The following is a 15810-nucleotide window of genomic DNA, read 5'->3' as shown; positions in this document are numbered from 1 at the left end:
TTATAAATTGATTTTAGGAAAAAACTAGAACTGTATAGCTTGCATCTTTATATCTAAGAGCCCGGTTACTGATGTATGTGCCAAAACTTCTCACAACCTGTTGAGAAAATGAAAACTTGAAATTATTTTTTTTGTGGTCTAAAGGAGTGAGATAAACTACCTCGAATATTTTAAGGCTTTAGAATAAATACTCTGTTGTATTATGAGGTTAAATCTAATTTAAACATAAGTATATTGGCAAATGTATATCATTCCTACCTTAAAGCAACTGAGACACGTTTTGTTAAAAATTGAATAAAATTGCTCCAATAAGAGCCATGTGGGAATGCAGAAATTAATGAACTCATGTTGCATTGCATTTTTCTGAAATTATTTGTTTTGACCTTTTCTCTTTGAAAGGCAAACATCTAAAATTCTTGATGAGAAATTGCTTTTTAAAGGTGAAAACCTTGGAATGTGTTCTTAAAAAAAACGCACTTTTGTATTCAGTTGGAATGATTAGAAAACTGATTTGCTAAGGTATTATTCAGATTCAAATCGGACTGCATTGTACTACACTTGTTCATTAGCTTCTCTGTTGCATATTATCAAATGCTAACTGTGCTTTTTGTGAAGCAAAGAGTAATATCCTTCTCATTTTACTTTTTTATTTTTTCAGGGTTATCTTCCTGCAAACGTGGACCGAAGAGAAAGCACTTTACAAAGAAAACGGAAAGAGTATTTTGCTTTCGTTGAGCAATACTATGATTCCAGAAATGATGAGAGTCACCAAGATACCTATAGACAGGTAGAACACCTACTGAAGTGACTTCTACCTACATGAGATCTGTTAAAGAACTTGAAGAAATTAATTTTGAAGTTTGCTATTGTTTTTATATATCTACTAAATCTTACTTCAGTCAGCTTTCCTATGTTTTAGAAGCAAAATTAATCTTAATCTGTTTCAAAATATAAAATATTTTGGTCTGACACTTAAAATAGTGGATTTATTTGAAAGTCGGCTTTTGTCATGCCATGCTGCGTGGCTGTACCACACGGACATGCTTCAACATTCAAGCATAACGGGGTTTTCAAAGCATTCATCTCCTCAGACCCTCCTTCAAATGAGTGAGAGGATGGGACAGAGGATATCTAACTGATCCTTACTGGCTCCATACTTCTGCTTAAGAAGTTGAAACTGTGTGGTGTGTAATTACGATAGGTGTGTCAAAATTTCTTGCCTCCCTGGATAAGCAGATAACTCTTCTTCAAGTTTTATATTAAACTGATTAGTTTGTATCACTAAATATAAACTAAGTTATCCTACATTAGCCTTCCTTAAGAAAGAGTAAGTGGTTATCTTTCTTCTGCTTCAAGCCTGATCTTTAATAGCAAGAAGTATTCACAATGTCTGTTGAACATGGCTTTACATACGTGTGATGTTAGATGTAGTTACACTGAGGAAAAGAGTATTGCCAATAAGACCATAATTTGGAAGCAGTCAAAATTAATGTAAGGATCTTAAAGCATTGCGGGGAATTCTATGTTGTTTTTTGTCTGATTAATAGATTAGATAATAATGACTTAAAGATTTGGTCCTTTATTTTTGAACTACAATAAATTCACATTATTCCTAAAATAGTGAGATAGGGTATAGCTAACAGTGTAAAACCACAGGATTTTTTTTTTGTTAATTAAAAAGCTTTTTTGTTATTTAAAAAGTGTGCTGTTGTCTCCTTTTACATGATTCTTGTTTCTGTCCAATTAGATTCATATAGATATCCCACGCATGAGTCCTGAAGTTTTAAGACTTCAGCCCAAAGTAACAGAGGTAAGAATTATATTTAAATAATGTGTTTTTACGTCACCCATTTTATTAATGGATCTGGTATCACATTAAGTAATTTGACAACAGTTACTATTTTGGCTTGAGAACTAACATAAAGTCCAAAAAATGAAAATGCGTAAGTATAGTACATAACTAACAATGAAGGCATGAGTAGTAACAGGAAAAAAAAAATCTGCTTTGATTCTGTTGGTTTCTTCTTCTGTTGTGTACTTTTGAGTCTTTTTTCTTTTTTGCCTTCTATATATGTTGTTAATGTTTTTTTTTGAATTAATTCAGAGCGTAGTTCCTGTCGTTCTCTGCATTTGTCAAAATCATTCAAGATCTGGAAGCTTTTACCATGAGAGTATTCCACTTAAGAAATTATCGTATGCTTGAGTTTAGGAAAAGTTGTTTTGAATTTGACGCTGTGTGGAAATAACTCATTATTAGATCATTTTAAATCAATTTTAAGTATTTATTTTTATGGGAGTTGTGTAGATTGGGGAGGGGACAGTGGGAGTTGGGAAGAGAAGGGTATTGTTGGAGTGAGAAGCTAAAAGACTGAGAATAAATAGCGTCACTTGAAAGAGGGGGAGAGAGGTAGTGGAGGTCTTCCCACATATAGTTCAGTCAAGTTTGTTGGACTTACGTGTTATAAATACTTTATTTTAATAAAGATTAGTGACTGTAATCTAGGTTTAGTCAATGTGATTAGTCAGAGTGCAGTAGTCTGTAATTTTATTTTCAATTTCTGTGTTGTCTTTAAATGAGTTTGATTGAATAGAATAGTGTAAGCCTTTGCATTTTCCCTTCTATGCTTGCATTGTATGGGAGAAGTAATTTCAAGTATACAAGATTGAAAAATACTTTATAAAATCGTCCCCACCTCTTTTATTGGTTAAAGAGAAACAAAAGCAAATTCTAAGAAGCTTTCCTGATTAAAACTTTGGGGGGTTTTGGAGTTCCTCTGAGGTGGCAAAACATATAAGAAATTCAAAATCTGCATTGAAGCTAATGAATTCTTCTTTTATGTATATGAATACAGTTCTTACTGTTATGATGAATGAGAGTTAAATTCAAAGGAGAGTAATTGATAGGTAATGACAACTCTTGAGATGTAGTGGTTCGTACTAGAAGTTATTCCGGTTTCTGTTGCTGGTTTGGAAATCAAGAAGGAAACCTTTTGGGAAAGTGACCTTTTTAATGAGTGCTATTTGAACACAGTGATGAGTGCTGTATAGAAACTTAAATCAGACTGCCTTTCAGGTATTCAGCGCTCATTTTTTTCTATTCAAAGCAGTAAATGAAACTTCATGAAAATGGGTAGGAAATTGAAAACACTATTTCAGTGTGTATTTGTTGAATTTCTGATTAGATGCATTTGGGGATATTAAATCTGGTATGCCAATTATGAAGCAATCCTTGCGGCTTAATAATTTGATGCTCAAAAAAAAAATTTAATAACCCTTCCCTATACCTTAGTTTTCACAGCTGGATTTTAAAAGTGCTTTGAAATCCATAGGCATCTCAGTTTGTAATGCAAACTATGTATGTTATCAGGTTCTGAGGGAGAGTAAAGTTGCTATTACGAAATTTGGAGCTAAGCTAACAAAAATTTGAAGTGAGATTGAACAGAAACAGTAAAAGCTTCATAAACTAAACTTCCTACTGTGTCCATTCAGGGCACGTCTCTTGCCGAGTGGTCTTGAAGCCTGAGCATTCGCTGACTTCTGGGGTTGCAGCAAACTCTACCTTGGAGTCTTTACAAAGTCTTTCCCTTTTTATTAGTTCTGAGGCCTGCTCTTAAAAGTGATGCAGTCCTTTTGTTTGATAAGCTCTCCTGCATCTGCCCTGCCTCCCTGCCCACCTGCACTCTGGCTTTTTGGCAGACCTTCCAGAGAAGGAGCAAACTTTCTTTCACCTCAGAAGATGATGACTGTCTGAGTACCAGTAATCAGAGCAAAACACACAGCAGCTTTCACTGTGCTGCTCATTTGCAGCTTTCCAAAGAAACGTAGCACTTGCAGAACCAAACAGTTAAGAGGAGATACAACCTGATGCAGACCTAAATTGTTTTGGACATATGTTCTGTGATTCTTCTGCTTTGTATTCTTCACACGTTGCCCTTCCCATAGTCAGACTGTCTATGTTGTGGCCTTTGGAGCTTTTGCAGGTCCTAAGCTATGTATGGTTAGAAGAACTTAGGGGATGGGGCTGTGTGGTAAGGGAGGTGGTTGCCTGCTTTCTACATTCCTGATTTTTCAGATGTTTTATTACCCAGCATACCTGCCTCTGAATTCTAAAGCTCTATGCTGCCATATTAGGCAAACGTAACTCTTACAGAGATTTTATTGGACATGTTATTAAAAAAATGTACTTATATTAAGTACTTCTTTCTGTTACCTAGCAACAAATGGGATACTGTATTGATAAAATATTGGTCTCAAAGAGATGAATGGTCATGGAAAAATGATTTATTATTTCTGTATCATGAAGAAAGGAGTTTTATATTATTTGAAAAGCTCCAGTGAATAAGTGCTGCTCTGTTGTAACTACTGTAACTGAATTATATGCAAGGCTGGTTTTAACATGTGCTAATACCCTGAAAATATTTTCTTTTAAATAACTGAGAAACTTAATTAACATTGGCAGTTAATTATGAATACAATCATTCATGTATTCTTTTATAAGTGTATTTTTATACTTGTAACTCTGTGATATCAAAACTGCGCTTCTATACTTTTCCAGTATCTTGTTTAAAATGTGCTCACCACTTGATAAATTATCTGATGGTTTCTTTAATTCTTTTTCAGATCTTTGAAAGAATTTTGTTTATCTGGGCTATACGTCATCCAGCCAGTGGATATGTTCAGGGCATAAATGATCTTGTAACTCCTTTTTTTGTAGTCTTCGTTTGTGAATATATAGGTAAGATTTATCATAATACTGAATTATGAATTGGTACTGGTTTTAGGACAGCACATTTGTTTTAATATGAAAATTTGGATTAGCTAATCATAATTACAGACATGAATTCTATTATTATAAATATTTGTAATTATAAATCTGTATGGTTCTCCTAAATACACACTGACAAGCAACTTTTGTGTAAATAGTCAGTAGAGTTTCGGTATTTTTCAGATATATGTCCAAAAAAATGCCCATAAACAAACCTACCCAACCAACCAAACCAACCAACCAATCAAAAACTATCTGTTGAAGTTGCAGGCAGAGTTGTGTTTGTAGATAAGGAAGCTAGCAAAAGAAGGGCAATCCGGCATTTTCTTTCATCTTTATTTCTTAACTGCAGATATAGTTAAGAAGTGCCTCATTTGTCACTCCTGATCCTTTTTCATCAAATTTCTCTCCTCTAATTCACAAGTTTTTGTGAAAAATTTAAATAGCATGTATGAAATGACCTAAAAAAAAAAACAAACAAACACCGAAACAACAACAAAAAGAAAACAAACCAGTTTAGCAAAAAAATAAGCAACCCAACAACCATGAAATAAGGAAACCTTTTACTGAGTGGCAGGAAAATGAAAGGAAGGGGAACCTAATAAAGTGGATCTGTAGCTGAAAGAATGGCAAGCTGGAACTGGGGACTGAAAATTAATGCATCAGTAATCAAATTTCCTTAGTTAAGGACTTTGCTCTTCTGGGGTTGTAATACCAGTAGTAGCATAAATAGATGTATTTCTGGTGAGTGAATTCATGTGATTGTATTTTTTGCAAACTTTCCTATTTAGAAAACTGGTTAAATGCTCATCTCTTACTAGAACGTTATTGATGTTTTGCATTTATAGGTTAGTATTTAAGTTTTTATGAACACTAAGAGTACGGCTAATCGTTAGCAATAATTCAATTGACATTTAACAACAATTTGTTAACAATTTGGATATAACCGTGGATGTAAAAGATATAGTAAGAATGAATAGTAAAAATGACAATCTAGTCTGAATTAGAACTATTTCCTTGCATTTCTTTTTGTTGTACACACATACAATGAAAACAACGCAGATATGTAATCTTGAACAACATGTTATCTTGCTACTTCAGTGAGTCTATATATAGGTGATTCTTCATTTCCTACCTTCTCTATGCAAGGTACCATTGGTGTCTTAATCCAGACTGATTAGATTTAATGAAGGACAGATTATCCTTGAGTGGATGAAAGATTATCCATCGTTTACGTGGCAACACCTCTTGCTTTGTTCATTTCTTGTTTCATAGGGGGACATTTCATTGCTAAGCAACTAATGAGAACTACTGCTGTTTACTCCCTAATCATCTCTTAAGTAGGGTAGGAGCCTACTCCTGAGAGTACTTGCAGTTTCTGCCTTTTCCTCCCTCATTTGACAGATAATGAAAATGTTCTTAATGATCCTAGAACAGTAGGATCTCTAGTAGACTTTAGGGTTGTTAATTGAAATAAGAAGCTCAAATGAGATGTGATTAGAGAATTGATATTCCATGTTAAATAGACCATTTAATTAATATGGTAAATAAGTTTGTCTTTACCACCATCTTACATTTGGAGACCCTGGTGATTGTTAATGTACTTGCCAGCTTGTCAGTATTTTCATATCAGAGAGCAGAGCAATTCTGGTAAATTTCCACTGAAGAAAGACAAAACTTGAAGACTAACAACTGTAAAAAAATGTATGCCATTGAAAATGTGTAAATCTCAAAAATCTGTATTCTAACAGTAAATTTAAAAGCTAATATCTATCTAGTGAGAACGTTACTGAAATGAACATATTTTCTTGAGTATAGTAGTGGTCCTGGCTAAGCACTAACAGTGGTTATTTCCGCAGTAATGTACAGAAACATTCCAAGATTTGTCTTTAAATGGTGTTTTGATTTGAGTCTTTCTAATACAGTCAAGTTGCACTGAGTTATACATTCAAGTTAAAATGAAGAGTGTATTTTACTGTAGACTTGAAATGGGGACATAACATTTCTGAGGTACTTCAAAAATCTTGAGGTTTGTAATAAAATTATAGAAGCATTCAAAACTATATGAACAGTTTGTATGAATTGTGCTTAAATAATTCAGGTAAAAATAAATGCAGTATTGCAGGTTTCCTGGCAAAGTGGTTAATCTATTAGTGTATTTAATGTTTGTTCTATAAATAACCTGTTTTCCCTTAGATTTTTTTTCTTCTTTTTTTTTTTTTTTTTTTTTTTTTTTTTTACTAAAGTTTGTATTTCTTGCTCTGATTTTAAAGTGAATGTTGGTATGTTGGAACCTTATATTGCTTTATTTGTTGCTTTCCTTGACTATTGATTTTTGAATTTTTCTCAGTTTAACTGAAACCTGCGTGTAGCAGTTCTGAATTACTTGGGTCTTGATTGATCTTGTTGAAAGAGATAAAAATGTTTCATAGAATCATAGAATATCCTGAGTTGGAAGGGACCCTTAAGGATCATCAAGTCCAACTCTTGACACCGCACAGGTCTACCCAAAAGTTCAAACCATGTGACTAAGTGCTTGAGCTTTTTCTGTAACAACAAAAAAAAAAGGTTGTAAGGTTTAGTAAAGATTTATTATAGGTTATTATTATTAATAATGTCATTAATGATAAATCTGTGCTGATTGGGTCATTTCACAGTACATCCTGATGGTGCTTACACACAGTTGTGGCTCAGACAGTTTTATTGAGAGGAAAGTTTTGTTTATTTTATCTTTTTGGCAAATATGAGAGACCTTAATCCTTAATCTCATGGAACAACTGTGACATATTTATTCTGGTGATGGGAATCTCTCTGCTCTGCTACAGACATTCAAAACCCAGTTGGAAAAATGTCACTGAAGAACTTCTAAAGATTGAAATGACGTGTGGAAATGATAACGTATTTGCGTAGTGACATTTCTTTCATTCAAATATGAATGCCAAAAATTAGATTCATAGATATTTTTTATTATAAGGATCAAAGTCATAGCTGTTGTGATGGTTTATTACAGCTTGAAGTACCTAATTTTAGTATGTGGTTTCACACATTTAGAATAGGTCAAGTGACTGAATGTAGGAATTGAATATTTTAAATGCTGAACGTTTTCTTTCAACCTTTCCAGCAGCGTAAGTGTGATGAAGGCGCAATTTGGTAATATCTTACTGGTTCCCCAGAACTAGTAAAGGTAGAATACTGTAATGTTTTCAGCAAGATAAACTTGGTTGTCAAACCCAGTCAAGATAGGCAAATATGGTAGAGTTAGACTAGCATTTCTGGTATAAATTAGGGGGAGAAGGAATTAGAAACGTTTTTTGTTTGTTTTTTGTTTTTAAATACCAGGTAAGTGTGTATGCTGATCTCACCTTTTTTTTTCTTCCATTGAAAAATGCTAGAGATTATTAACTTATTCTACCATACTAAGCAACTTCTTGGAATTTTGAACGTTACATTATCACTCCTAACCTCTTACATGACATCGCCATTATAAGCCACGTTCTTAGAACAAATGCAAATTACTATTAGGGCAGTTTTCCTGGAAGCTCCGTGTCATTGTAACATACAAGTTTATATCAAAACAAATCTCATCCATGTGGATAATTTCAGAAGCACTTCTGTTAATGAGCTAAGATATGCTATGTGACTACTGGCTGTTTACTGATGTAAGGTAGACAAAGAAATTTTGTGCTGGATTTGAAGTCCTCTTTCAAGCTACCACCTGTTGCTCTCTTTATATACCTTCTAGTTGCTTGGAGTTCATGGCGATCTGCAGGATCTAAATTGTTCCTAAATATTGCGCTGCACAGCTGCCTATGGTTTCTTGCTCATGGAGTCAGCTACATTTTTATCGCATGTAATGTTTCTGTAGTACATTTGCATTTCAGTAGTTCACTACTTGTGTGTGTATCTATAACCACACAGAGGACATGGATTTACTCACCATCCACAGAGACAAAAGCTCGGGAAAATCGCCGTCATAATAAGGATTTGTGTGAGGGCACATGGGATAAATGGGCACATGCTAAATGGGATGGCTGTGTGAGATCACTTTGCGACCTCTAGCAGTGTTGAATCAAGAGGGAATTAGGAGTTAGTAGCAAGTCAAGGGCAGAAAATTGAACACTATTATAGCATTTTATCAGTTTATGTTGGATAAAGAAAGTCAAGAAAAATCAGACTGCTGAAGACTGGAATGGTGATAGAGATCTTGGCTACAATCTTCTTGCAGTAGAGGAGCTTGAGGGAATTTGAGGATGCTCACAAGAACTCAGGAACCGAAAACTTTGGAAATGGGGGGTCTTACACTTGTAAGTATTTTTCTTGTAATCTTAAATAGTTTTGTAAAAGGCGTTAAACTCAGTTTTGTCACCCAGTGTTTTTTTTTTAAATTTATACTGCCGTGACATTAGCCTGAAATAATTACTCCATAAATCCTAATGGATTTGGAAAGGGATTTAGCTCCAGACCAATGTTACTGTGAGAACATGAAGGTTCATTGGGACTTATTCATGTTTCTTTCCATTCCCTCTCATATGTCACAACGTCTTTCTTGTCTTCCATGTCACATTCCCTTCCTTGCCAGGCTGGATGAGGCCTTGGCCAATGTGATCCTAGGGGGTGGAGTCCTTGCCAATGGCAGAGGGGTTGGAGTTAGATCTTTAAGGTCCTGTACAACCCGAGCCATTCTATGATGATTCTGTCATTAAAATGAGAATTTGTACTGATCATTGCTTTCTTTCCTTACTTTTCAGCATAACTGCTGAAAATAATTAAATTTTAAACCATTTATTCTGAGTTTTTGTAGTTCATTGAATGCTGTATCTAAATTCCTGATTTTCATAATATAATTGAAGTAATGTTTCAGAACATTTGATCATGGTAGTATCTGAGGTAATTCCTCAATGTTTATTTATAGGGTATGAAAAAGATGTTACTTTATCAGAGAGTTTTTTTCCAGAGTTGTAGTATTTATGTAGTAAATAAATCTGTTTAGAATAAAACTGGATTTCTGAATAACGAGGCAGTAAACCAGAAAACAAAGGGTATTAATCCAGTGACTCCAGATAGTTATTAGAAGATTTTTCCTGTACTTATGCAATTAGAAAGTAAATTTTTAACATGCATTGTTTTCCTTACAAGACCAAGGTGAAACCTTGATTGCTGCAGTATTTAAAGTAATTTGAGATAATTAATTCTCCTATCTAAACACCTTTCTTATTTAATTTCACCAATTTAGTTGTCACTGGAGAATTACAAATAGGGCTTGTGCATTGGGTTTTGAGGTGATAAAGTGGAAAATACATATTTGTAGTTATTCTGTGAACTATAGAGGTATAATTGAAGTAATGGGATGCTTCCCCCATCCCTCTCATAGGCCCTCCAAGAAGTTGAAGACTGACAGAATCATCCTTGCTCTCTTCAGGTTTACCAGGAAAGAAATACTGGAAAACTTCTCATCACAGAGCTCTCAGGAATATGAGGAGCTTCTTCAGTTTGAGAGATGTAAAGAATGTATTTGCAATTTTTGTACACACTGGAACTTATCTCTTATCTGGTAATTTTGGCTTTACACTGTTTAACAAGGTTCTGATGTTTTAATACTTTTTTTAATACTTTTTTGTTCAAATAAATACATTTTTGAACAACAGCATATTAAAATACTTTTATTTACACATTTGATTGAAATGATTTATGAGACTTAAACTAAATTTATGTAAAAGCACTGACATGTGAAGCATAATTGACATTTTAACATCTTTTTTGCAAGTTGAAAGTAGTAAGAAAATATTTTCTCATTTTTCCTCATTGTAAAACTTTCATGAAAAACTATTCAAAATATTTAAATCACTCTTCTATCATGTAAAAATTCAATGCCATGAGTTCCATTTAATCACATTAAATTTTCTATCCTTAATGCAAATCACCAGTAATGTAGTTTGCACATACAAAAATGTATTACAGTGCTGCTTCTTGACAATTTCTATGACATTTTATAGTTATAGTCATTGTATTAAATGAAATCGACTGAAATTGTCATAAACATGACCTATATTCTAGGAAATAGTCTTGGATAATTGAGTGAAATATTGCTATCTGTGTGATTTAGTGGATGATGGGATGGTGGCAGCCAAGAATGGAGAAAGCTCACAGAGTCTTGAAAATACTGACAGCCCTATTCTTGTGCAGTCTTCCTCCTTGGAGATCTTCAAAGGCTGCATGGACGTGATCCTGGGCAAGTGGCTCTGGGTGTCCCTGCTTGGGCAGGGGTGGGAGCAGCTGGCCTCCAGAGGGCCCTGCCAGCCTCAGCCATTCTAGGATTCCATAATTCTGTCTTCTGTGTAAGTCCCTAAAACATCATATGTTTGCCTCAGTAAAGATCTACAACACACATAATCAGGTCAGAGATCTGAAACTTTTGACTTACCTGTCAATTCTTGGTGAAGCACTTCTCTTGTCTGTACTTTGACATATTAAAAAACATTCAGTATATGCATACATGCTATATATACGTATAAAACTGCAGCATGGCACAGAAATTTAGTGTTATCTCAGGTTGCTGTGAGATCAGCATTGTTCACTTCCTCAGCTCCTAGGAGTATGTTTCCCCAACTCTCATCCAGTTGATAAGCCAATATCATCCAGTGAATGTATTTTGGAAGTGGTGCAGAACAGCTGAAGACAGAAGATTGTGATGAGTAAAGTAAGCAGAATTTGAATTTGTTTTCAGGTGATGATGCACCTTCTTGCTTTGTAATATGGAAAAGGAGAACAGGCTCCTCAAATAAGCAGAGACGTGTTATGCATGTTCATGGTGCTGAGGTCATCATACTTCTATATCAGTCCTCTGTGTGTACTGTCTGGCAGCTGGAAATGATGCTGAAGCAGGGTCCTAACAGGGTCCTTCCTAACTCCATAAATAGCCTTTATGGAGTTAAATTGTATTTTATCCCATTTCTTTCTTACGGTTTGGCTTGTTCTGCTTAATTTAGGAGCTTTGTGAGACTTCTTAGAGGTCTTACTTCTTCCTTATTTTGTATTATATCAGAGTCCTCAGTTGGACTCATGTATATTCTACAGGAGGTCCTCATGTATATTCTACTGTGATTCAGATTTTTTTTTTCATTCATATATTCCCCTGATCTTCAGAGGTGTTGTAATGAAAAAAGTCAAGTGTTCTGCAGGTAAATTAAATTGAATCAAAGGAGATAAAAGTGCAAACTTAAAGATTAGTGTTTTTAATGCTTTAAAAAGTTCTTCATACTCTTCTGAAGCTGTATTTTTCAGCTATTGGTTTGTTTTTATGTATGTCTTATTCAAGAAAAATGAACCCTACACAAACGTCTAAGCAATTTTCATTATTAATACAGTTTTTCAGGCCTAATTTGGCAAAGAAATTTTACCATTTTATGTCCTATTGACTGTAATCAAGTAGGAGAATCCATGTGAAAACTTAGCCTTGAATTGTTTGAATTATTTGTCAGCTAGCAGTGCCGTAATATACTGCTGTGTTTAGGGTCAGTTAATAAAGCAGTCTATTTGGAGGCATTATAAACAGAGCAGTAAGGAATATGTGAGCAGGACTAACAGGGCATCTCATGCTTAGCTTTTGAAGTCTCAGGGAATGAGGGGAAGATGAAGGAAGGCAAATACAATGGAAGGACTTGTGGAATGGAGATGATTTGTAATGGATGGCAATGAACTAAAAATTGTCTTTAAACTTTTGATCCTGTCATTGTCATATTTGGATATTATTTACTTGGAAAAAATCATCTGTATCTTCAGCCTGACTTGCTGGTGTATTTCTTACTTCCAATTTGACTAATCCTGTAGTGAGCATTTAGTTCTGACTTAGAGCTGTATAGCTATTTCAATTAAGGATTATTTTTTCATCTGGTGTACTAGTAAAAGCACTAATAAATACAGCTGGGCTTTAGCCAGGTATGCACTTTCTGTATGGCTTTCCAGTAACAGAGTTTATTCACTATTTTTCCCTAGTTATTCAACCTACTGCAAGCCAAGTGATGACATTTGGTACCAAACACATGAGTGTACCTGCATAACCTCTCTGAATCAACTTCAGTCAAAATGAGGTGATTTATCTATTTAATTAATAGAATTTTAGCTAGTTTTTCTAACCCAATTCGTGCTACTGGTATGTCTTGGGAATCAAGTAACTGAGAAGGTGCTAATAACGAACAGCTGAGCACACATGCACCAGTAACAGTTTGGTGTAGTTGTGTGATAGTATATTGCTATATATATTTAATTCAATGATATATTGGGTTCCCAGTAAGGGCTTTGAACTGTGTGAACTCAACTGAGTGATACACGCTATAGAATTCATCTTCTTCCAGATCCCAATTGCTATTTCAAGAGGTTAATGTACCTTGCCTTCATTTTACCGCTCCTTTAACTTAACAGTGGAGCTGCATATTTGAGTAATTCCAAATCAAGTTTAGGTGGACTGAAATGGATTTGCCGGCAATGTGCTTAGATCACCCAGCTGAAACGGGGCTAGTTGCTGTCAAAATGGGTAGTTTTACTTCCTCTTTTCCAGCCACAAATCTTCATTCCTCTCTCCCATCTTTGGTCAATATTGACTTTTCTCTAGCGCAGTCGAGCAGTTCGTTGAATCATTCAGTTGGAAAAGACCTCTAAGATCATCTAGTCCAACTTTTAACATAGTACTGACAAGTCCACAACTAAACCAGTCTACGAAGTTCTAAATCTACACGTTTCTTGAAGACCTCCGGGAATGGTGGCTCAACCGCTTCTCTGGGCAGCCTATTCCAATTGCTGCACAACACTTTCAGTAAAGAAATTTGTCCTAATACCTCCCCTGATGCAACTTGAAGCCATTTCTCCTTGTCTTATCGCTTGGTGCTTCAGCTAAACCGGCAGGAAACTAGCCCCAAAACGAAATGAATAATTTAATCTATGGGATAAGAGATGGATATCAGTGCTGATAGGGGGATAAGAACAAGTTCGGAATGGAGGGAGTAGCAAGATCTCTGTTTAATGCCAGGTAAATCTTAGATTGCTATCACTGCTTTATTAAGCTGCATCCTCATAAGAAGTCTTTATGAGTACTGCTTATTTTTCACTTAACAAGTTAGGAAGTACTCATAAAAGCATCTCAGCAGATGGATGTAGGCTATGGTAAAGTAATCTGCATTTCTAGCATATTTACTTTCTATTACTCTCTTTTAATGATCTCTATTGTTGTTACAATTGACAGTACTCTTACAAAATAAATCCTTCTCCTACACCTTTGTTTCAATTTTTCAATTTCTTAAACGTACTGTCAAATTTCCAAGCTAATTAACAGTTCATCTGATATGTTGGATGTATGGTCTACTTAACAGACTTTTTTTTGAGGAAAATTTGAGACTGAACACATTTTTACAAATAATTGGGATAATCAAGCACTATGCATATAAATTTTGTAGTTATCAGTTTCAACTTCAAGGATATCTTAAAAAAAAAAAGGGGGGGGGGAGGAGAAAAAACAGATACACAAACATTCTTTTTGTTAATTCCCCTGAAAGTCTTTATTTTTGCTTTGACTATTTTGAACACGCAGAGGTTTTTATTTTAGAATTACTTGGATTGTTTAGGTAAGGTTTATAGTTGACTTTGCTGTTTAAGAACGCAGTTATATGCAGAACCTAAAGATATCACAGAATCATCTAGGTTGGAAGAGACCTCCAAGATCGCTGAGTCCAACCTCTGACCTAACACTAACAAGTCCTCCACTAAACCATATCACTAAGTTTGACATCTAAACGTCTTTTAAAGACCTCCAGGGATGGTGACTCAACCACTTCCCTGGGCAGCCCATTCCAATGCCTAACAACCCTTTCCGTAAAGAAGTTCTTCCTAATATCCAACCTAAACCTTCTCTAGCACAGCTTTAACCCATTCTCCCTCGTCCTGTCACTGGGCATGTGGGAGAACAGAGCAATCCCCACCTTGCTACAGCCTCCTTTAAGGTATCTATTCCTTCTTGAGGCTTCAGCTCTTCTAGATCTCTGTGTATCTGGACAGAATGAATAGAAATCTCTGCTTTCCAAAGCAGTCTAAGCTTTGCCATATTATTTTGCTTGTCTTATCATATGTGGAATTGCTTTTACTGTTACTTCTGTCACGTCTCCTATGAACTAAATTTTTCTGAAGTAGGTAGCTCCATCGATCTTTGTAACCGAAGTGTTTGAAGTCTCATCAGAGTAAAGGAATGGAGAAAACTCCAGTCAACTTCATAAAGTCCATTAAAACAAAATCAAGTTCTTGAAACTCATTCACTTAACCACAAAAATTGGAAATTGAGAAGTTTTATTCTTATGAACTGGCATATGCTGAAAATTGTGAATGAAGTGTGGACTATAATAAAATATCCACTTTTGTGTGATTAAAGAAGTATGGTAGTAATAGTGATGAGCGTTTAGCTTATAAGAGTGTTACAGTTGAGGAAATAGGATGTTCCCTTAGCTTCACTATCTGCCAGGAAAAAATTAAGTCACTTTAAATAAAACTTCGCTTCGGATACTTTTTTTTAAAAAGGCACTGAGCTATCAGAAGTGGAATAAGCCTAATCAAAGTTAAATTTTGCTGGCTGTGGTTAACAGCTCCTGTCAAAAGTGGAAAAGAAGACATTAAAATTATTCTAATAAGTATATCCAACTGCTGAATTGCCTGTTATTTTTAGTTCTTTACCTAAGAGAAAATTAATGTTTTGAGTAATGGTATTCATTGCTCATAGTGTCTTATGAATTTCTGTTAAAAAAAAAAAAAAAAAGATATCTTAGTCTCTTAGACTTTTCTTAGGCTTTTAAATTGTCTTCAACAAAAAGGCATTCCATGTAGCTAACTATGATAACATGAGGAATAGAACAGAAAAGTTAGACAAAATGGAAAATGGTAGATTTGTACTGAGGGTGTATTAGGAATTAGGAGTTGCTCAGACATTTCAACTTAAAAAACATAAATGATTTGTTATGAATATTCCTTCACAGGAGATTTGTGTTATTTTAAAAAGAAACTTTTCTTTC

The 15810-nt window shown here is 34.8% G+C and overlaps 1 protein-coding gene across 1 annotated transcript in view; it reads left to right on the top strand.

Annotated features, from left to right (window-relative positions):
* The window catches only part of TBC1D22A (TBC1 domain family member 22A), a 167782-nt gene that overhangs the window by 33991 nt on the left and 117981 nt on the right, over positions 1-15810 (top strand). The window contains exons 6-9 of the mRNA XM_068670052.1: positions 659-787; positions 1748-1810; positions 4621-4735; positions 6041-6081. Coding sequence (XP_068526153.1) covers positions 659-787; positions 1748-1810; positions 4621-4735; positions 6041-6081 — 348 coding nt within the window. The remainder of the gene's footprint in view (positions 1-658; positions 788-1747; positions 1811-4620; positions 4736-6040; positions 6082-15810) is intronic.

This window comes from Anas acuta, chromosome 1, assembly GCF_963932015.1.
Source record: "Anas acuta chromosome 1, bAnaAcu1.1, whole genome shotgun sequence".
NCBI lineage: Eukaryota > Metazoa > Chordata > Aves > Anseriformes > Anatidae > Anas > Anas acuta.
Note: the sequence above shows the minus strand (reverse complement) of the source record. Positions and strands in the feature narration are given on the sequence as shown.